This window comes from Microcaecilia unicolor, chromosome 2, assembly GCF_901765095.1.
Source record: "Microcaecilia unicolor chromosome 2, aMicUni1.1, whole genome shotgun sequence".
NCBI lineage: Eukaryota > Metazoa > Chordata > Amphibia > Gymnophiona > Siphonopidae > Microcaecilia > Microcaecilia unicolor.
This window is the reverse complement of record NC_044032.1, coordinates 403,225,806-403,249,916: the sequence shown is the minus strand read 5'-3', so window position 1 is coordinate 403,249,916 and position 24,111 is coordinate 403,225,806. Positions and strand designations below refer to the sequence as shown.

Sequence of the window (24,111 nt, the reverse complement as noted above, 5' to 3'; positions counted from 1 at the left end):
AAGGGTAAACTGCTCCAAACGAACGGACTAGCTGTCCTTCCACTACTAAAAGAGAGAGATCGTTAACCTGCGGCTATTTCAATAACTGTCTGTCTGCTACTCTCATCAGTTGTTGACACTGCTTCAGAGTTGCCTGCAGCAACCCGTAAGGAGCACGCGCACAACGGTAGAACACCGGAAGCGGATGACCGTTCTGAATTAGCGCATGCGCGGAGTTCTGCACACCACTATGCGCAGCGGCTAACGATGGGACCTGAGTGGCGGTAGAGCGGTGAGACACAGAAACCTGTTTGTCAACTGGAACAAAAAAAAAAAAAAAAAAACAATTCCGAGAGGCGGGAAATTCGCTCTCCTGTCACCACTACATTGCAGCGACAGTATTAACAACTTGTGAGCGATTTCCACTGTTTCCGCCTCGCTACAGCGCGAGACATGGCCTTCAGTTTCGGGACTGCGAGCGGTGCAGCTGCCAATCCGGGAACCGGTTAGTGAGTTGGAGACACGTTATATATGATCTCATGAGAGAGACTCTCTTATACACCTGTAGTATGTATACCCACACTATGAGATCTCAATGATACTGCATATGTACAGACTATTATACGCATACTCACACATAAGAGCAAACTTTTCAAAATGATTGGGGTTGCTAACTGCAACAGCAATTATTCTTTCCTGGATACAGTGAAGAAACTTGCTGAATATTGTGGGCACTCAGCGCCCATATATAGAGCTGGCTTCTTTGCTATTCCATATGGGTGATAGATTATACCATCACCGTCCCCTTCCACGTAGGTACACACTTATTATTATGAGCTAATTTTAGTTGTATGGGCAGGGGAAGGGTTGCTCAGGACTGAATGATTTTGTCAGTCATTGTGGGCACAGGGAGGCCAATAGACCAGTGTCTCTGGACAGAATATTTGGGATGGCAATTGGGGGGGGGGGGAGGGGTGACTAGCCAATATGACATTTCCATAACTTAAGTGATAAGCTAACAGCCGAAGGTAAGGGAACAAAGGAGAGGAAGTCAAAGCTAATCCAAACAGGTCTTTGTTTCTAAAGCAGTTTAGGTCACTTGTCAAAAAGGCTCGACATGGCCATGTTTCGGCTAGCGTGCCTTTGTCAGGAACTTTATCTTACCAACTACAGAAACAGATTTTGTAGCTATAAGGTCTGGTACAGTGTTATATACATTCGACTGAAAATGTCCTGCTGTCACACTGGACCGATACACTGTAAGTTTGTTGTCTGGTGTGACAGCTGGGCTTTTTCAGTCTAATACATAACACTGTACCAGTCCTTGGTTGGTAAGATAATGCTTCTGAAAAAGGTATGCTAGCCGAAACACAGCCGTATCAAGCCTTTTTGACAATTGACCTACAGTGCTTTAGAAACAATAAAGGCTTAATTGTTTGGATTAGCTTTGGTTTCCTCTTCTTTTGTAACCTCACCTTTGACTGTTCGCTTTACACGCATTCAAGGGGCTTTGAGTTTCTCCTCGTTTTTTTTTTCTGTGCATGCATAAGTGCTATCTTATCATGCCTTTCCATACATGACAAATTTGGGATTATAAACTAACTAGGAATTAGTTTCTCTGTGGAGTTGTGTGGCCTAAAGTCAACCACTGTAAAATCATTGTGGCTTTTAGTTTTTATTACTTGTGGTCTATGTGTGGAGGCTATTTTGCTAGGGTATAAAATGCTATCTTATTTAAATTACTGTATTCTGGCTTGGATACTGTTGGTTTAGCAGAGGGATGCAGATTGCAAGCTCTTGACAGTCCCAAGTGGCCCTCACTGGTTCACATTGACAAAACCAAACTTGAGTTCTCGGTTTGGTTTTGGCTTCAGCTGAAACCAGGTGATGAGTTCTGCTACAGTTTCAGCCGACAGCTTTCAAACAATTTTGGTGGTAATTTTGGTTTCGGCTGAAACTAAAAAATGCAGTTTTGGTCGGCCTGTAATGCGGGAGTAAATTCTGAATTCTATACAGGATTAGAGAGAATCTAACCTGCACCTCTTGTTCTGTAACACCCACTCCATAGTTTCCTTTCAACTAACCATACTGAAAAAAAAGGGGGTGGGGGAATTTCAAATTTTGTTGTCAATTCAGGAAAAGTAAAACTCTTCTTCTGCTACAAGTCACTTTGCAAAAGTATATGAAACTTGAATAAAGTCATGCAGAACCTGTATAGAAAGCTTAACATTTAACGGTACTAACTCCCAACACTAAAACTGCAACAACCCTATCTATTAAGACAACACTGTAAATACATAGTAACATAGTAGATGACAGCAGAAAAAGACCTGCATGGTCCATCCAGTCTGCCCAACAAGATAAATTCATATGTGTACACCTTACCTTGATTTGTACCTGTCTTTTTCAGGGCACAGACCGTATAAGTCTGCCAAGCAGGATTCCCCGCCTCCCAACCACCAGTCCTGCCTCCCATCACCGGCTCTGGCACAGACCGTATAAATCTGCCCTCCACTATCCTTGCCTCCCAACCACCAATCCCTCTTCCTCCCACCTGCTCCGCCACCCAATTTCGGCTAAGCTTCTGAGGATCCGTTCCTTCTGCACAGGATTCCTTTATGTATATCCCACGCATGTTTGAAATCCGTTACCGTTTTCATCTCCACCACCTCCCGCGGGAGGGCATTCCAAGCATCCACCACCCTCTCTGTGAAAAAATACTTCCTGACATCTTTCCTGAGTCTGCCCCCCTTCAATCTCATTTCATGTCCTCTCGTTCTACCGCCTTCCCATCTCTGGAAAGGATTTGTTTGCGGATTAATACCTTTCAAATATTTGAACGTCTGTATCAAATCACCCGTTCCTCCTTTCCTCCAGGATATACATGTTCAGGTCAGCAAGTCTCTCTTCATACGTCTTGGAATGCAAATCCCATACCATTCTCGTAGCTTTTTTTTGCACCGCTTCCATTTTTTAAACATCCTTCGCAAGATACGGCCTCCAAAACTGAACACAATACTCCAGGTGGGGCCTCACTAGCGACTTGTACAGGGGCATCAACACGTCCTTTCTTCTGCTAATCACACCTCTTTCTATACAGCCTAGCAACCTTCTTGCTATGGCCGCCACCTTGTCACACTGTTTCGTCGCCTTCAGATCCTCGGATACTATCACACCAAGATCCCTCTCCCCCTCAGTACCTATCAGACTTTCACCACCTAACACAAGTCTCTCGTGGGTTTCTACTCCCTAAGTGCATCACACCCTCTCCCCCTCAGTACCTATCAGACTCTCATGTGTAACACATAAGTCTCTCGTGGGTTTGTACTCCCTAAGTGCATCACACCAGGCTTGAGCACCACTACACGTACTACTGGGAGAATACAACAAGCAGGACCAAGCAGTCTTTATGGGCCCTCCACAAATTGTATGTATGTATACATATTTATAAAAACAAAAATCTAAAAACAGATTTAAAATAAGTTTTTTAAAATAAAAAAACTCAATCATCTGCAAAAATATGAAACAGTGAAAAAACATTCAACCAAATTAAAGGAGAGAGGGATATCTTTTGTATAATTCTTAGATTATCAGTTATTTTGTCGAATATTGAGCAAAAGTGACTAATATGTTTTCTTGAGGAGGGTACTTAACGTGAGTTTACATTATTGCACATCATGCATTCAGTTATAGAAATAAAAATCAAAGGAAATTTTTACCAGTTAAGTATTCTAACACCATAGATATTATTCAGTTCAATCAATAAAGTAATCCAGCATGTATGCAATTTTGAAAATAACATATGTGGCATATTGACTCAATTATATAATTCATGAATTGAACATACCACTTAAAAACAAATTTATACATAATTGTTATGATAAATTATGAGGTAATATTGTAGTTGGATATACTGCCTATACCTGTTTGTATGCATAAGGTCTGCTTCCTTGTCATCAAGCAGATGAATCCATTACGAATGGGTTGTGTCCACCTACCAGCAGGGGGAGATAGAGGGCACTGAAAACCATAGTGCCTCTTGGCCAGCTAGCTCCATCTGCCTCTCAGTATTTTCTATCTCCCCAGCAGGGTTGGACGCAGCTTATTCAGCTCCTTCAAAAATCTGCCTGGGGTGGCTCCTGGGCTTTTGACAGTTGTAGCAGGGGTGTTGTGGCTATTGCAGCTTCACTTTAAAGGCACATAGGTTTGCTCTTTCCCTGCCTTACCCTTCCCCCTATGTGGATGCAGGCATATAGGTTTGCCCTGTCCCTGCCTTTCCCACACTCTTTTATGTGGATGCAGGCACATTGGTATGTCCTTTCCCTGCCTTTCCCACACTTCTATGTGGTTGCAGGCACATTGGTTCGTCCTTTCCCTGCCTGTCCCACTGTCCTGGCCCTCCAGAGTGCCTCTGTAGCTGTTGCCTCTAACTTTCCTCACAGTGTTAAAAAAAAAAAAAGTGACGCGCTTGTTAACGCTGCGATTCTGAGGCTTCCTTCTGTCTGTGCAGCGTGACCGGAGCTCTGTGACTCGTTCTGGTGAGGTAAGAGAGTCTTGTAGCTCCTCCGGGGGGCCCGCGATCGGGATGTTTTTTGGCGGGAATCCGCCATTTTGAAATTTTCTGCTGTTTTTGGCGATGGCTGCGGAGGTTGTTAAGTGCTGTTCATGTTGTGGCAAGCGCAGATCTGCAGCGGGGCTCTGTAAATCGTGCTCTTCAGACGTCAGGGCCGGCCCGAGCATGGCGAGAGATGTTTCTTCCTGTTCGGTGGAGCTGGCAGCGGGCGCCATCTTGGATGCGCCGCAGGGCTCGACCCCCGCAGGAGCGGAGGGGTCTGAGGCCAGAGGGCAGCCTCGGATGGAGGCTACCAGAGGAGCTGCTTACCCTGGATTGGAACCGGGAGGCCAGGGTGAGCCTTTTCCCCCCTGAGTTTGTTTTGCTTTTACATAAAGCGTTCGTGTTAAAAGAGCTCTGCCGCAGATGTCTGACTCTGTTGCTACTTGGTTCCCCTCCGGTGGAGACCGGCCCGGGATTGCTGTCAGGCATTTTTTCCCCCAGACAGTTGGTTGCAAGACAAGCGCAGAAGGGTAAATTCCCTTTCAGAGAGTGGCGCACCCCCCTTCCCCCCCTCCCCCCGTGGTCGGGCTGTGGGGATTCTGAGGGGTCTGGCAGGCCTTTGTGGTCCGAAGAGCCAGAGGAAGGTGTAGGATTGCCACTGGATCCAGATGATCCTACTGCGGTTAGGATTTTCCACCGCGAGGAGCTGCCAGCGCTTATTTCTGATGCCTTACAGGCCCTCTCTATTGAAGATCCTGTGATGGGCGAAGTCTCCTCTGGTTATCCGAGGATGGCAAGTACTAAGAAGCCTGCTCGAGCCTTTCCTTTGCATGACTCCATCCAAGAGCTTATTTCGGCTCACTGGGCTGACCCTTAGGGGCCTTTGAAAGTTGCCAGGGCAACGGGGCACTTATACCCTCTCAGTGAGGAGCACCTGGCACGCTTGGCCGTGCCTAAGGTGGATGCCCTAGTCACGGCTGTGACGAAAAAGACTACCCTCCCAGTAGAGGGAGGGGTCGCCCTGAAGGACATGCAGGACCGACGTCTGGAATCAGCAATCAGACGGTCCTTTGAGATTTCAGGCTAGCCTTACGGGCATCTGTGTGCAGTTGTTATGCTGCTCGAGCCTGCCTTGCTTGGTTGCAACAGGCAGTGGAACAGCCCGGGGATGGAGCGGAGCCCCTTGCGGAGGTGGCACCACGGATGGAGTCGGCCTTGTCATTTTTGTCTGACGCCCTCTATGATCTGGTCAGAGCTTCAACTAAACAGATGGCTGTGGCGGTGGCCGCTCGCCGCCTTCTATGGCTACGGCATTGGGCGGCTGACATGGCCTCTAAGCAAAGGTTGGTGTAACACTGCTTTGGAAGCTTCAAATACTGAGAGGCAGATGGAGCTAGCTGGCCAAGAGGCACTATGGTTTTCAGTGCTCTCTATCTCCCCCTGCTGGTAGGTAGACACAACCCATTCGTAATGGATTCATCTGCTATGACTAAAGGAAAGAAAATTACCAAGGTAAGAACCTAATTTTCCTGTCCAGATCACAAAACGTTTTTCCAAACAGCATTTTCAAAAAGAAAAGAGAGACTTTATTTTTTGTAGAAAATGACTTTGTTTCCTGTTTTGATTTTGGACGTTTTACAAAAACGTCCAAATTCAGACTTATTCATATCCAAAAATGCCCCTCGTGCACTTGACTTGCCCAAGGTTACAAGGAGCTGCAGTGGGAATCGAACCCATGTTGCCAGGATCAAAGCCTGCTGCACAAACCATTAAGCCACTCCTCCTCTATTTTGAACATTTTGCATTTGGATGTTTTTTGTTTGAAAATGGACCAAAAAATAAAACGTCCAAATCACAAAACGTTTTCCCGAACAATATTTTCAAAAGGGAAAGATAGATGGGTTTTTTGTTGAAGACCTACCTTCCTGTTCTGAATTTGTTTTTGTAAGACGTCCAAATTCAGACTTAGACTTCATATCGAAAATGCTCCTCTGTGTCAGGAATTATTATTAGTTGCACTGATCTTACTACCTTACCGTTCTACCATGTACTGGTAAGTCATGCTGCTAAATTTTCGTTATTGTTTTTTGCCGTACTAATATATCCATCTTTTTATTTTATATATTTTATATTATCAATAAATTGAAGTTTATTTCCGAAGTGTGGCATTCTCTCATATTGGCAGCAAAACCTTCATAAGAACCCTTTTCTTTGCTTTGGGACCACTTTACGGCAAATTCATACTCCAAATAGACAAGACAAACCAAAATTCTACCAGAGTAATTATTAGCTAATCACCTTATTAGCTCGACAATAGAATGATGTAGTATCAAGATAAAAAAAATATGCAATACATTAAGCATTCAGGAAGAGTACTAAGACTGACAACCCTAGTTTGAGTTGCTTCTTTCACAAAGCTGTTGTTTGAAATCTGTTTTTAGATTCACCTTTTCAAATATGAACGTATATTTACTTTATAAATATAGTAGTAAAAAAGCCCCGTTTCTGATGCAAATGAAATGGGGGCTAGCAAGGTTTTCTTCTGTGTGCATGTGGGAGTGTGTGTTTCCCTGCCCTCTGCCCTCTCTCCCTTCCCCTGTGCTGTCTGTCCCCTCCCCCCTCGGAGTCGAGTCCTTCAGTGTTAAGTTTCCTGCTGTGTTTGTGTTACAGAGATAGTGAGGGCTTCTGCCCTCTTTCCCCTCCCCCCTCTGAGTCCTTCACTGTTAAAGAGAGCGCGATTTGATTTCGTGCTTTGCTGTGTTTTCCTTCACTGTTTGTGTTACAGAGAGAGCGAGGGCGGGGCAGACACTCATGGGGAAACTGGATATCTCTCCCCTTCACACTTCCGGCTGGAGGCTTCATTTAGAACGTTGGTGGTGCCTTTTATATATAGAGATATGTATACAGTGGGGGAAATAAGTATTTGATCCCTTGCTGATTTTGTAAGTGTGCCCACTGACAAAGACATGAGCAGCCCATAATTGAAGGGTAGGTTATTGGTAACAGTGAGAGATAGCACATCACAAATTAAATCCGGAAAATCACATTGTGGAAAGTATATGAATTTATTTGCATTCTGCAGAGGGAAATAAGTATTTGATCCCCCACCAACCAGTAAGAGATCTGGCCCCTACAGACCAGGTAGATGCTCCAAATCAACTCGTTACCTGCATGACAGACAGCTGTCGGCAATGGTCACCTGTATGAAAGACACCTGTCCACAGACTCAGTGAATCAGTCAGACTCTAACCTCTACAAAATGGCCAAGAGCAAGGAGCTGTCTAAGGATGTCAGGGACAAGATCATACACCTGCACAAGGCTGGAATGGGCTACAAAACCATCAGTAAGACGCTGGGCGAGAAGGAGACAACTGTTGGTGCCATAGTAAGAAAATGGAAGAAGTACAAAATGACTGTCAATCGACAAAGATCTGGGGCTCCACGCAAAATCTCACCTCATGGGGTATCCTTGATCATGAGGAAAGTTAGAAATCAGCCTACAACTACAAGGGGGGAACTTGTCAATGATCTCAAGGCAGCTGGGACCACTGTCACCACGAAAACCATTGGTAACACATTACGACATAACGGATTGCAATCCTGCAGTGCCCGCAAGGTCCCCCTGCTCCGGAAGGCACATGTGACGGCCCGTCTGAAGTTTGCCAGTGAACACCTGGATGATGCCGAGAGTGATTGGGAGAAGGTGCTGTGGTCAGATGAGACAAAAATTGAGCTCTTTGGCATGAACTCAACTCGCCGTGTTTGGAGGAAGAGAAATGCTGCCTATGACCCAAAGAACACCGTCCCCACTGTCAAGCATGGAGGTGGAAATGTTATGTTTTGGGGGTGTTTCTCTGCTAAGGGCACAGGACTACTTCACCGCATCAATGGGAGAATGGATGGGGCCATGTACCGTACAATTCTGAGTGACAACCTCCTTCCCTCCGCCAGGGCCTTAAAAATGGGTCGTGGCTGGGTCTTCCAGCACGACAATGACCCAAAACATACAGCCAAGGCAACAAAGGAGTGGCTCAGGAAGAAGCACATTAGGGTCATGGAGTGGCCTAGCCAGTCACCAGACCTTAATCCCATTGAAAACTTATGGAGGGAGCTGAAGCTGCGAGTTGCCAAGCGACAGCCCAGAACTCTTAATGATTTAGAGATGATCTGCAAAGAGGAGTGGACCAAAATTCCTCCTGACATGTGTGCAAACCTCATCATCAACTACAGAAGACGTCTGACCGCTGTGCTTGCCAACAAGGGTTTTGCCACCAAGTATTAGGTCTTGTTTGCCAGAGGGATCAAATACTTATTTCCCTCTGCAGAATGCAAATAAATTCATATACTTTCCACAATGTGATTTTCCGGATTTAATTTGTGATGTGCTATCTCTCACTGTTACCAATAACCTACCCTTCAATTATGGGCTGCTCATGTCTTTGTCAGTGGGCACACTTACAAAATCAGCAAGGGATCAAATACTTATTTCCCCCACTGTATTTTATATGTTCTCTAATAGACCCCTGACGCAACATACTGGCAAAACATAGCCCATGTCAGGTCTTCAAATAATGTATGTTTCTCCATACCAATTTTTGGGACCCATTGTTCCTTTTTTTTCTGCTATGCTTCATCACTATGCTTTGGATTCCCTGTTTCCTGTTGCTGCTGTTGCATTGCATTTTACACATTTTGGTTACAGTGACAAAATGGGCCCAAAATCCTATTTGTCTGGTTTTGGCTGAAAGGCTACAGCCATGGTTTTGGTTGAAACTGGCTATGTTTTTAGTGAAAGCCGAAAAATTGTGCTTTGTCCTGTTTGTCTCTCTCTCTCTCTTCCCCCCCCCCCCCCCCCCCCCCCGATCAAGAGTTGCTTTTCCACCTGCTCACCTCTAGGTGCTCCCTTTGAACCTCTTACAATCCTTAGTAGTCTTGGGGTGTAGTTGCTCATGCTGGTTCTGCTGTCAAAAAGCCACTAGAGGTCAGGGCAGCCAATCTTGTTTGACTGCCAGCAGAAGGTGACAGCAGCCATTTTAAGAGTAGAGCTGACATGGGCAAGAGTTACTGGAGATCACTTCTGCCTTGACTACAACACTAGCCCACCAGGGATTGTAAGGTGGTCTTGAGGGGACGGGGGCTACCCTTTGTATTCTTTTTTTTGTGTACTGCGATTGCAAGTAATGTAGTTAAGATCTTGCATAGTAGTTTGTATGGTAAATAGAGTGTGCCAAATAAATACTTTTGATACAATACTTTAGCAGGAATTTAAATCTGTATATTTGGGATGATAAGCTCCTTAGGTATTAGCCTCTCTGAGGAGCTAAAACATCAGTTGTCACTCCAAATGTGGCACAAAATCAGCCATTGTAAAAGCACCATGGCTTTTAGTTTGTTTTCTAGTTTAATATCTTTTATTGGATTTCAACATAGTTTGTTTTCATTAGCTGAGGTCCATGTGTGCGGAGGCTATTTTGCTTGGAGGTAAAACATGGTTTTTCATTATTTAAATTATTATATGTAATCTGGCTTGGACACTTTTTGGGTGATTCTAAAGAATTTCCAGGCTCTGTTGGGTATGAAGAAGATGTAGCGTTTTAATTAAACTTGTGGTGTGCAGAAGCTAGACTCTATGAGAAAGGAACCTGCAGAGTTTGTTTTCAAGTGCAAGTACTGGTCAGCTTATAGTGTTAGTAGGGAAATATTACAATGAAATTAAGTTTATATATTAGAAAATTATTTGAGAAATGTATTGCTCTTGATGTGTAATTTTTCAGAGCATATAGTCCTCAAATTCAGTAATGTCAATGTGTTTTTTTAATTCTGGATTGGGCATCAGGCTAGTATAATGTCAACAGTGTAGATCAGTGTCTGGACTGTACCTTATTTTAGTAAGAATCTATATCACGCTTGTCCTTAATCAGTTTTATAACTAAATACAAAATGGGAAACATTGCAATGCACTTTCTCTTGTTATTTGTGCATGATTGGGTAAGTATAAGAATCATGATTTTCTTTACATGTTCTTGCAAAGTTCCTGTCTCGGAGGATATTTAGCTACATCTGCATTAACTTATGAACCTAAATGCACTAGACTTGTTGAGAAGTTCTTGCTAAAATGGCTCTCCGAGTTGTCAGGCTTTGTTTGCAGTTCTGGTACTGGAGGGTAATAATCAGTCTCCTGTGGATTTAGCTCTGACAATCCCCAGTTGGTCTCAGTTCACATTCACTCAAGGGTCATTCCATGCCAAGTGGTCTAAACCTTCCCACCATCATGTCTCCAATTTTGTTCAAATTTTATCTGTTGCGCGAGTCAGGTGTTAAACGAAGTTTCACAAAATTTGAGGTCTCGAACTGCAATAGTTGCAGATCTAGACCCCCTTTTCTGAAAGGTTGTCAGTCCATGAGTGTGCGACATTTACCAAAATGCCATTTTTGGGGTCTAATAAAATCCAAACGCATTGAAGAAAAGACTAGACGAATTAATATTTAATATAAAAAGTAGTTTATGAACTGAATATCAATCATATTCAGGAAGCATTTCTTGATAAGCAATATATAAGTCAGAATGAATGATTAAAAACAAAGCAATGTACAGCAGAGAGAGAAATCAGAGTGCTTAAAGCAATGCTATAGACAGACAAAGAGAAATTCAAAATGCTTACTTATTTCTTTGTTCCCTCTAGTTTTATACCGGGCCTCTGACTAATTCTCTCATACAACATTCCTGTGCAAGTCTTTGAATACCACAAACTGTTAATCATGTGCAGAACATCTGCTTTCTATTACCCCCCCCTAACTTCTAGCCCACAGACTTTCTGGAGCCTGCCTTTGGCTAATGTTTAATGTCCGTCAAATTTCTCATGCCTCAGGAGGGTTAGTGTTAAAACAGCTTGTTGTAATCATGGAGCCTTCCACTCCGCATTTTTCATACTTTTATTCAACAAATCTTTCTTTTGTTCAACAAATCCTCCCTTTTGAGGCCGGGTATTCCAGGACTCAAACATCTGTTTTAGCTTCAGTCTGTATCCTTACCTCCCTTCTAAATTTCCTCCCCCCTTGTTTGTGGCATTCAGTTTCTGCACGCTTTTTCAATATTTTTGGCTGACATATTAAAGTTCTATTTATTCTGAATTTCAGTTATCATTGTTATTTTAAAAGCATCCTGGCACATCTTTGCAAACATGCTAATACATGTTGCATTAAACAGATTCAATTGTACTAGGGTACAAAATTTATATCTCTTGAGGTATATAATTTATAGGACAGTGAGCTTCATCAAAGGGAAGTACACTGTCATTCATTCTTACTTTTCATTAGCTGATGTGGCATTAAAAATTACACAAATTAAGAGCATAATATTCATTGAATCAGTTGTTACAACATTCTGCGTGTAAGTGCACTTTATCGGGGGAATGTGTTCAGTTGTCATACTATTAATCAGACACCAACATGATGTCTGTGGGTACTTGTCCATAAGCAAGGCTTGCTTATAAATAGTCTCATTTGTCCAATGAAGGTTTTCATCATCTCTTACACAGGTATTATTGGGATAACAGACATGATTTTATCATTGTAGTCCCATATATCATAGTTGGCAAGGACAAGGATGATGTCAGTCAGTGGGCACATATGATACAATCAGTCAAATTCAACATCTTGGCCACTGTAACAAGTCTATTATCATATGTGTTCATTGTCCATTAACAAACAACAACAGTCCAATACCATCATGTTTAGGGACATGATGTTTGTTTATTCTTTGTCCATTTCAATGTTATTAATTCGTCGAATATCTGCTAAATGTATCCAAGAAGTATGACCTTCCAGACGGGCAGCGGTCTGAGTAAGGGCCGTGATAGCAAAAGGCCCTACATACACAGGATCCTTCCATGTTTTATGTGTAAAGTTCTTTCGCAGTACTAGGTCACCTACTTTAAAAGCACAAACATCATTATTCCCTACCTGATGTGATACATTTGTACGAATCATGTCACTGGTCAAATTTAGCATTGGTTGTAATTTTTGCCAGTACTGAGCTGTGCTATCAGTACTTGCTATTTGCATCGGGAAGAAATGACGTCCTGTCTGAATTTGGAATGGGGTCAATTTAGTACGCCCATTAGGTTGGGCCCTTATAACCATCAAAGCTAATGGTAACAAATCAAGCCAGGTATATGGTTTACCTGCTGTTTCCTTGTTTAAAGCCTTCAGTAATACTCTCAATTTAGTTTTTAAAATACCATTGTAGCGTTCCACCAAACCATTGGAGGTGGGGCGATACACTGATACTTTTCTGTGTGTTAAACCCATAATCATTGCCATTTCTTTCAAAACACTGTTATTAAAATGCGTCCCGTTATCAGAAATTATTCTAGACGGACACCCATGGCTTGGCATAATATGAGTTACCAGGCATTGTACCACTTCATGTGCTGTCTCCCTTTTACATGGAAATGCTTCTACCCACCTTGAGAAAGCATCCACCCAAACTAACAAATACCTTTTTCCCTGTACTGGAACAATCATATCGGTAAAATCAATATACCATTCTTTTGCTGGGCCTTCTGGTATTGGAAGTGTCCCAGGCGATATTGTAGGACCTCGTTTAGGTATGTTAATATTACATACCATGCAATTCTGCACAACCTGTTGAATCAAGTTATCAATTTTTAAAGTCCAAAATCTTTGCTCAAACTGTTGCCTCATTGTTTCCTTATTCCAATGCATGGTTGCATGCCAACCAGCCAATACCTTAATCGCCTGGCTCATTGGCATACAAGGTAATCCTTCTTCTGCATTAAACCATTCACTTCCCAATTTCATACATCCTCTCTTCAACCATTTTTCACTTTCCTGTCCCTCTGGCTGCCACATTTCAATCTTATCTACATTCGTAAGTGGCCCTTCCTGTGTCTGTCTAGTATTATACAAAATCTTTTCACTTTGCTTAACCACCTCCGTTGCTGCTGCATCAGCCATTGCATTACCTAGTGCCTCAAAGGTTGACTTTTCAGTGTGGGCCGGGGTCCACACAACTGCAGTTTTTCTACCTTCACGTTCTCTTCTTGCCAAAATTTCAAACAGCAATTTCCAATATGTGTAATGTTGTAGATTTTTACCTGCACTGGTTATCATCCCCCTACGCTGCCATTTTAATATATGATACTGTAGTGAACTTGCAACGTAACCACTATCAGTATATATAGTGACATTTTGAGTCATATCAGTGTGTTGTAAGGCCGTAATAACGGCTAAAAGTTCAGCATGCTGTGCAGTCTGGTTAGGAGGGGTTTTATATTGTACTTGCATTATCTTTCTTAGATTCTCATCTACCTGCACGCAGGCAAAGCCTGCAACAGTCCTTTCACAAGCTCCACCTGTAAACCATATTAACCCATCAGATAAGGGTTCAAAAGTAAGACAGTGAAATGTAGGGATTTCTATAGTATCAATCTCACCCTCTTGATCGACAGGAAAAAGCAGATCTATCTTATTTCTCTGTTCTTTAGTTAATGGTATTATTCTTATATCTTGTCCTAAAAGTACTGCTTGATATTTTCCAAATCTAGTGGCTGTCAATGCCGTCTGGCTAGGGCTCAACAGTGTTTTAATCGTGTGGTTGGTATGTATTACAATAGGAACAAAAGGCATTTGTGCTCTCCATTTACCTACTGCAGCCACTATAGCTGTCAGTAACTTTGGTATTTCTTTCATTCCCTTTTCCACATGATTAAAAGAGCCTGACAAAAAAGCTACTGGTGCATTTACTTCATTGTTTTGATTAATCATAGCTGCCCAACTATTTCCCATGTCTTTTACCCATAGATGCACAGGTGATTGGATATCTATTACTGCTAACGGTCCTGGAGATAATAAATCCCTCACAATCTTAGCCAATATTATCTTATCCTGCTCTTCCAATACAATTAATGTATTCTTTGGTGTGGCTGCGGGCAGTTTCAAATGTTTATAAAGTCTCATTACTTTTTGTGTATAATTTGGTATCCATTGTCTGCAGTAATTTAACATTCCCAAAACAGCACGTAACTGGGTAACTGTTTGCGGTACCGGGGTTTCATTTAAAATAGATATAACTTCCGGTATAATGACCTTATGTTCTGCTGAAACATTTTGTCCTAAAAAGGTGACAGTAGACTGAGCTATAATACATTTTTCCCTGTTACATTTATATCCTAACTCTCCTAATAACAAAAATAATTTTCTAGTCCAATCTAGGCATTCTGTTTCAGTCTCAGCAGACAGTAGAATATCATCTACATAGACAAACAATGACACCGTGTCAGGCAATTGACTCCTGAAATCCTTTAAATCCATCATTAGTTGTTTTGAGAATACCGATGGACTATCAGTAAAGCCTTGAGGCATCCTAGTCCACCTGTATGCCTCACTCTGTACTATAAATGACGTCAAATCCCTAGACTCTGGATGAAGAGGTATTGAAAAGAATGCATTAGACAAGTCAATAACAGTGTTATATGCATATATATTCTGGGTATGCAAAAGAGTAGCAGGATTTGCACAAATCGGAAATTGATTTCTTGTAATCTCATTTAGCTCTCTTAAATCATGTACTATCCTTACATTGTTTTCCCCTTTCGGGACAGGAAACAATGGGGTATTGTACGGGGATACTGAAGGTTCAATAATACCACATTTCAATAATTTATCAATGTGTTCCAAGGTTTTGGATACTAATTTAGGTCGTATGGGGTAAGGGTCTTGCTTCGGCCCCTTTGCCCCTTCTATTAATTCTATCTTATGGGGTTTTGCATTTATGGCTAGTCCATATGGTGAATCACTTGTACTCCAAATATGTTGTGGTAATTCTTCCATAACCCTTATTTTATTTTCATTATTCAACTGCTGGATCATAGTGAGCAAACTTGGTATTTCTTTATTTCCAAAATCTAAACACAATCCTAATTGAGACAATAAGTCTCTACCACACAAATTTACTGGGCAATCAGGTGCCACTAAGAAGGGTACCACAGCCTCCCTTGAACCGTGCGGTTGGCATTCCAAGCGCACCAGAGTGGGTTCTGTTAGCCTTTTTCTTTGTTCTATCCCCGTAAATCCCACTGTTGTTCTATACTGATTTGAAAGCTTAACTCCCTGCGGTTTTGCACATAACACAGAGGTACTCGCCCCTGTATCTATCAAAAATCTCACAGGAGTTCCATATTTGCCAATTGTCAATGTAATAAAGGGTTCCCTTGTGTCTAATCTGAAAATCATTCCCTCCTCCTGACACTGGTCTGCTTCCAGTCAATAGCATTGGTCTGGAGTATTCTGCCAAGTTGGAAAAGCATTTACAGTACCCTGTCTCTGTACTGCAGCCCCTGGTCCCTGTGATTGCGTCGCTGGCTGCTGTATTGCAGTCTGCGGGGCACTCACAGGCATCCCTATTACTTGTGGCATCAATCCTTGCTGTGTCTGCATTTGTACTTGGGGCATTCCTGCATTCTGATAACATTCTGAGGCATAGTGACCAAATTGCTGACAAATCATATTGTTCAGATGTTATTAAAGATTTTAAATCACCTCTTTCACCTAGCCCTACACACAGAACTAGCTTAGAACTGTGACTAATTCAAACCAGATGATCTCTTAACACTGCAGGAATCTCACTTAAAAAAGGGTTAAACAAAGTTAAATTGCAAAGACATTCCACATAGAGAACTAGAACTCATTAATTAAACAGAATAACACATATTTTAAAATAAACAGAGATCACCTTATAAGACAAAATCAAACTTATTTAAATCTAATCTAAAATCTTTTAAAAGGAACAAAGAAAATTTCAGTTCTTCCTGACCTGTCTAACCTAGCTTAGCAACAGCCAGACACCGAGAAATCAAAAACAGATGGCCTTCCTTCACTCTACAGGACTGAAAAGTTAAACACCACATCAATAGCGCTGCAGAAAGAGCAGCCTTAATATTTCCTACGCCCGATGCTGCACACAGAGCTTTAAAATCCCCAATAGTTAATTGAGTTCCTGCTGTTGCCTGTTCTCTCCCATCTAATTCATTATCCCCTCCCTTTTCACTTTCTGAATCACTGGGGGGGTCATCAAGAGCCGAATACCCAGCGCATGGCACAGGGCGCTTTTGTTCCTTCTCCCATCCTGTATCCCTTACAGGGCATAAAGTCTCTCTCCTTGTATTACAGCCAGAATCATAAGGAGGAGGATTATTTCTTTTGTACATTTCTGCCTCTTGTTGTATCCTATCTACATCAGCATGAAACATATCTGCTGCTAAAGAAAATAAATTCCAAATTGTAAGATGCTTCTCTAAGCTTTTCTTCTGCCTAGTTTTATTTTTATTCTCTTGTAAGTAGCTCAGGAGAGATAATAATTTTGGACGATCAAACGATCCATCCTGAGACCAGCTCAAAACAGAATCTTTTCCTTCATATTTGACCCATTTCTCATGTATTTTTTCAATCTGTTTTTTTTCTAATGGGAATAATTCTATGACATGCTGCAAAGGGGAGCATTTTTTTGAACTATCTAAATCTAAATACATAGCATATACAGGAGGCTGTTCTTTCTTATCTGTCCCTTTCCCTTTCATTTTATTCTGACTATTACAATTTCTCCTATATGGCCACAACCTACAAAAATATACTACTGCACCTAAACCAAGAAAATATACAAAACAGAAAACTACAAAGCTAAACAAATACCACTAATACGTCCACAATGTAAGCTTACTCACGCGTCTTCTTATTTCTCTTTAGCAAGCCCAGGAGTCGTAGCCTATATGTCCAGTTCAGCAGTTTGATCAATCCCACATCAGTGGAGCACAGAAATTAGGCTTAAACAACGCTTGCTCTCTCAAAATCCTGTAAAAAACTTCATTAACAACACACACTTAATTTGTTCTTCGTCTCGCCTTCTCTTTTCCGTTTGCGGCCTACTCCTGGCTGGCTCGCCACTTTGAAGAAAAGACTAGACGAATTAATATTTAATATAAAAAGTAGTTTATGAACTGAATATCAATCATATTCAGGAAGCATTTCTTGATAAGCAATATATAAGTCAGAATGAATGATTAAAAACAAAGCAATGTACAGCAGAGAGAGAAATCAGAGTGCTTAAAGCAATGCTATAGACAGACAAAGAGAAATTCAAAATGCTTACTTATTTCTTTGTTCCCTCTAGTTTTATACCGGGCCTCTGACTAATTCTCTCATACAACATTCCTGTGCAAGTCTTTGAATACCACAAACTGTTAATCATGTGCAGAACATCTGCTTTCTATTACCCCCCCTAACTTCTAGCCCACAGACTTTCTGGAGCCTGCCTTTGGCTAATGTTTAATGTCCGTCAAATTTCTCATGCCTCAGGAGGGTTAGTGTTAAAACAGCTTGTTGTAATCATGGAGCCTTCCACTCCGCATTTTTCATACTTTTATTCAACAAATCTTTCTTTTGTTCAACAGCATTTATAAGAATGGCTAAAAAATTCAAATCCTGTACAGTTTTTGATGCTAATTCCGATGAAATACATTTTAACATTATGGATGCAAAATCCAGTCAAACAAGTTGACTGAAAGTGTGCATCAAAATTGGTCGCGACTCATCGGAACATATTTGGACCAATATTCAGACCGCAACAACTTCCATGCAAACAAAGATATGGACTTGAAATTTTGAACAAGCATTATGCTTGTGCTGGACATAATACTGCCAGATTTGCAACTAACCAGCGTCTATAACTGCCCTGCAGGATCTATTCAAAGTTGGCACTGTCAGCACAAATGGTAAAATGTACCAAAGTTCAAAGCCAATTATTAAAAAAGAGTCTGCCTGAATCAGCTTGTGAACAGTATCATCTGAAAGAGAAAATTGTGTTCTACAACACTGATATGTTTTTGTTTTGCAATGCCACCATTAAGTAGCCATTTACTCAGGTCAAAGTATGTTATATTTTGTGTGTGCGATGTATTGCGTTGGTCCATGATAGCTGAGCCATTACTGGTTATCACATTGAAACCAGCATCCCCATCGCCATAGGGGCCACGCCCGATAGCCATGCAGTAACAGCCACAGGTGGGTATCTTTACTGCAGGATCCCAAGCCTGATTGTGGGTATCTTTACTGCAGGATCCCAAGCCTGATTGTGGGTTTCTTTACTGCAGGTTCCCAAGCCTGCCTTCTTCAGTTACTTCACTGCAGGTTCCCATGCCTGCCTTCTTCAGGTACTTCATCATTCTGAAAGCATCATTGATCTGCAAGAGAATGGTTTCAGGGAAACTATATTGCCGACCAGATGATGTCACTGATGGAGCTGGAATAACAGCAATGATAAGTTGTTCTGGGATCCAGCAAGTATCGCGTCTTACCGGCCAATAAAATGAAGTAGCGGGACCATGAGGATGCATGAAGCTTATGAAAGCATCTTTCTGTTCAACTGATGTTTCAGACGTTTCACAAACGTTTCCAATCCACCATAAATGCAAGCAACATACTGCCCAGGCTGAAGGTTTGTGACTTTATCTATTTGTTCAGCATCACTAATTTATTAAGCTGGAATATTCACCTGAGATGGCACGACCAAACTGATAACAGCGCACAATAAACGATTGGACAATCAACAAATAAAATACGAATGAATAAAAAATTATATCAATACTTTTAAGCGACTATTAAGACTCAATTTCCTAGAAATGAAGAAAAATTAGCGCATCAAGCGTACTAAATATAACATACTTTGACCTGAGTAAATGGCTACTTAATGGTGGCATTGCAAAACAAAAACATATCAGTGTTGTAGAGCACAATTTTCTCTTTCAGATGATACTGTTCACAAGCTGATTCAGGCAGACTCTTTTAATAATTGGCTTTGAACTTTGGTACATTTTACCATTTGTGCTGACAGTGCCAACTTTGAAGAGATCCTGCAGGGCGGTTATAGATGCTGGTTAGTTGCAAATTTGGCAGTATTATGTCCAGCACAAGCATAATGCTCGTTCAAAATTTCAAGTCCGTATCTTTGTTTGCATGGAAGTTGTTGCGGTCTGAATATTGGTCCAAATATGTTCCAGTGAGTCGCGACCAATTTCGATGCACACTTTGAGTCAACTTGTTTGACTGGAGTTTGCATCCATAATGTTAAAATGTATTTCTTCGGAATTAGCATCAAAAACTGTACAGGATTTGAATTTTTTTAGCCATTCTTATAAATGGGTTTGGATTTTATTAGACCCCAAAAATGGCATTTTGGTAAATGTCGTGCGCTCATGGACTGACAACCTTTCAGAAAAGGTGGTCTAGATCTGCAACTATTTCAGTTCGAGACCTCAAATTTTGTGAAACTTTGTTTAACACCTGACTCGCGCAACAGATAAAATTTGAACAAAATTGGAGACATGATGGTGGGAACTTTTTTAAATTTTAGACCACTTGGCATGGAATGACCCACAACCAATCTTTATCTTTTGGTGTCAGCTTTGTCCGAAACCAGGCAATAAGCTTTGGCTGCAGTTTCGTCCAAAAGTGTTTAGACAGTTTCGGTAGCGATTTTGGCTGAAACTGAAAAAAGCAGTGTTGGTGGCCTCTAAAGCCAACTTTGTTCAAAATGATGGGGGGCCCCCTTCCTGGACATAGTCAGAGGGTTTGCTCAATATTGGGGGTGGTCAAGCCTCACAGCACTCACAGAGGTGGCTCTCATGATATTGGGTAATAGAAAAAGTATGTATGTGAATGACTTTGATGTGGTAGAGAGAAAAATGTATACTCATGCCCAGTAGGATGCAATGTTCTCCAGCTATCAAAAGCCCAAATGTAATAATCATTAATTGAATAGTCAGTCTAAATGCCAAAGCCAGCACACTATCATCTTGAACTCGGTCTCTGTGTAAAATAACAGTGTTAGAATCTGCAGTGGTTGTTTCATTTGCAGTAATATGAAAGCACTCTGGTGAGTCTGTATTGGGCGCATAATCATTGATGGGATATAATGACAAATCATTGAATTTCATCTCTAGTTTAACCAATCTGCCCTCTCCATCTGTTGCTTGATGAATAACTTCCACCTCCATTGATTATGGACCAAAATGGCCACACCATTTTGCTTCTTTTTTTGCAGGAGAGAAGGCTGAAATATAAATGTGATTTGTCAGTCATGTGTATTAGAATAAGAAAGATCATTTTTTTGAATAAGAGCCCATCAACCTGACTGCAGATTTTAAGTATTGATGCTCAGCATTGTGGGATGGTCTTTCTCCGAGGACAAGCAGGCTGCTTGTTCTCACTGATGGGTGACGTCCTCGGCAGCCCCTCCAATCGGAATCTTCCTAGCAAAGTCCTTTGCTAGCTCTCGCGCGCCCGCGCGCACCGCGCATGCGCAGCCGTCTTCCCGCCCGAAACCGGCTCGAGCCGGCCAGTCTTCTTTCGTCCGCACTCGGTACGGCTGTGTTTTTTGTCGTGTCGAGCCCCGGAGAGTCGACCTCGCGCGTCCGTTTTATATTGACGTGTTTTTCTTCGGAAAAGTTCTTTAAATTTGTCGGGAAGTGCTCCGAAAACCCCCTTGGGTCTCGTTTTCCCTTCCCGTATTTCCAGTTTTTGCCCCGGTAAGTTTTCTTTCATCGTCGGGGTAGGCCTTCTTTCGGCCTCGGTCGAGATTTTTCTCCCTTGAAGTTTTGGTGCTCCAAATTCGTCATTTCGGATTTTGACTTCGCCGGCGCGATTTTTCCGCCCATGACATCGAAGCCTTCCAGCGGCTTCAAGAAGTGCACCCAGTGCGCCCGGGTAATCTCGCTCACTGATAGGCACTCTTCGTGTCTTCAGTGTCTGGGGGCCGAGCACCGTCCCCAGAACTGCAGTCTGTGTTCCCTGTTACAAAGGCGGACTCAAGTAGCGAGATTAGCCCAGTGGAACGTTTTGTTCTCGGGCTCTTCGTCGGCATCGGCACTGGGGTCATCGTGTGCATCGACGTCATCAGCGTCCAGACCTTCATCCTTGGCTGCCAGTGCATCGAGTGCATCGAGGCATCGGCCCTCTGCATCGGCGCCGAGACATCGGATAGCTGCATCGACGTCGGTGGTACCGGGACCTCGTCTCCTGATGTCGTCGGACGGTGGTGCATCGAGTGGAGTGCAGGTGAGGGCTGTCCATTCCCCTGCTGGTGGCGGTGAGCCCTCGGGTGGGTCTCCTCCTACCCTGAGGGCTCCTGCGGTACAGCCCCCCCGGGATCGACCCTCTTCGGTCTCGGCCCCGAGGAAGCGACGGATGGATTCTACGTCCTCCTCGTCGGTGCCGGGGAGCTCCGGTGACATGCTTCGGAAGAAGTCGAAGAAGCATCGACACCGGTCCCCTCCCCGTGTCGGCACCGAGAGCTCTGGGTCGCCGAGGGAGTCGGCACCCAGCAGGCATCGGCACTGAGAGGACCGCTCACCCTCTGTTCAGGAGGTGTCGATGCGCTCCACTCTGGACAGCCCGGAACAGCCTCCACGCCCGGAACAGGTTCTGACGTCGACGCCTGCATCGACCTCTATGCCTTTCTCTGCAGCCGCTCTGAACGAGAGCCTCCGGGCCGTTCTCCCAGAGATTCTGGGAGAGCTGTTGCGCCCTACCCCTCCAGTACCGGCGGTGCTTGCGCCTCCGGTACCGTCAAGCGTGGCGCCGGCTGGCCCATCGCCCGGGGTGAGGTCCCCGACGTCGGTACCGCGTGCGGTGCCGACTGCGGCCACCTCCCAGGAGGGCTCCCCGACTACGTCGGCGGAGGGAGCTTCGCCGATGCGGGCGAGGGAGTCTACCTCTCGACGCCCCCATCGTGGACGTGGCTCCACAGAGTCGAGCCGGGCGCGGTTGCAGACGCAGGTCCGTGAACTTGTGTCTGACACCGAGGGTGAGGCCTCGTGGGAAGAAGAAGAAGACCCCAGATATTTCTCTGACGAGGAGTCTGAGGGTCTTCCTTCTGATCCCACTCCCTCTCTTGAAAGACAGCTTTCTCCTCCCGAGAGTCTGTCTTTTGCTTCCTTTGTCCGGGAGATGTCTACGGCCATCCCCTTCCCGGTGGTTGTGGAGGACGAGCCCAGGGCTGAAATGTTTGAGCTCCTGGACTATCCTTCTCCACCTAAGGAAGCGTCCACTGTTCCCTTGCACCATGTCCTGAAAAAGACATTGCTTGCGAACTGGACTAAGCCACTAAGTAATCCCCACATCCCCAAGAAGATCGAGTCCCAGTACCGGATCCATGGGGACCCAGAGCTGATGCGCACCCAGTTGCCTCACGACTCTGGAGTTGTGGATCTGGCCCTAAAGAAGGCTAAGAGTTCTAGGGAGCATGCTTCGGCGCCCCCGGGCAAAGACTCTAGAACCTTAGACTCCTTTGGGAGGAAGGCCTACCATTCTTCTATGCTCGTGGCCAAGATTCAGTCTTACCAGCTCTACACGAGCATACACATGCGGAATAATGTGCGGCAGTTGGCGGGCTTGGTTGATGCTCTTCCCCCCGAGCAAGCCAAGCCTTTTCAGGAGGTGGTCAGGCAGCTGAAGGCGTGCAGAAAATTCCTGGCCAGAGGAGTGTATGACACTTTTGATGTTGCGTCCAGGGCCGCTGCTCAAGGTGTGGTGATGCGCAGGCTCTCATGGCTGCGTGCCGCCGACCTGGAGAATAGACTCCAGCAGCGGATTGCGGACTCGCCTTGCCGTGCGGACAATATTTTTGGAGAGAAAGTTGAACAGGTGGTAGAGTCTCTCCACCAGCGGGACACCGCATTCGACAAGTTCTCCCGCCGGCAGCCTTCAGCTTCTACCTCTACAGGTAGACGATTTTTCGGGGGAAGGAAGACTGTTCCCTATACTTCTGGTAAGCGTAGGTACAATCCTCCTTCCCGACAGCCTGCGGCCCAGGCTAAGCCCCAGCGCGCTCGCTCTCGTCAGCAGCGTGCGACTCAGCAAGGCCCCACGGCTCCCCAGCAAAAGCAAGGGGCGAGCTTTTGACTGGCTCCAGCAGAGCATAGCCGACATCCAAGTGTCAGTGCCGGGCGACCTGCCAGTCGGAGGGAGGTTAAAAGCTTTTCACCAAAGGTGGCCTCTCATAACCTCCGATCAGTGGGTTCTGCAAATAGTCCGGCAAGGATACACCCTCAATTTGGCCTCCAAACCTCCAAATTGTCCGCCGGGAGCTCAGTCTTACAGCTTCCAGCACAAGCAGGTACTTGCAGAGGAACTCTCCGCCCTTCTCAGCGCCAATGCGGTCGAGCCCGTGCCATCCGGGCAAGAAGGGCTGGGATTCTATTCCAGGTACTTCCTTGTGGAAAAGAAAACAGGGGGGATGCGTCCCATCCTAGACCTAAGGGCCCTGAACAAATATCTCGTAAAAGAAAAGTTCAGGATGCTTTCCCTGGGCACCCTTCTCCCCATGATTCAGCAAAACGATTGGCTATGCTCTCTGGACTTGAAGGATGCCTACACACACATCCCGATACTGCCAGCTCACAGACAGTATCTGCGATTTCAGTTGGGCACACGCCACTTCCAGTACTGTGTGCTACCCTTTGGGCTCGCCTCTGCGCCCAGGGTGTTCACAAAGTGCCTAGCTG

The 24,111-nt window shown here is 43.9% G+C and overlaps 1 protein-coding gene across 2 annotated transcripts in view; it reads left to right on the top strand.

Moving 5' to 3' along the window:
- The first annotated feature begins 219 nt into the window (after positions 1-219).
- Positions 220-24,111, top strand: part of NUP54 (nucleoporin 54) — a 325,681-nt gene continuing 301,789 nt past the window's right edge. For both annotated transcript variants that reach the window (XM_030190649.1, XM_030190648.1), the window contains exon 1: positions 220-484. In XM_030190649.1, the coding sequence (XP_030046509.1) occupies positions 433-484 (52 nt within the window). In that variant the 5' untranslated portion in view covers positions 220-432. The remainder of the gene's footprint in view (positions 485-24,111) is intronic.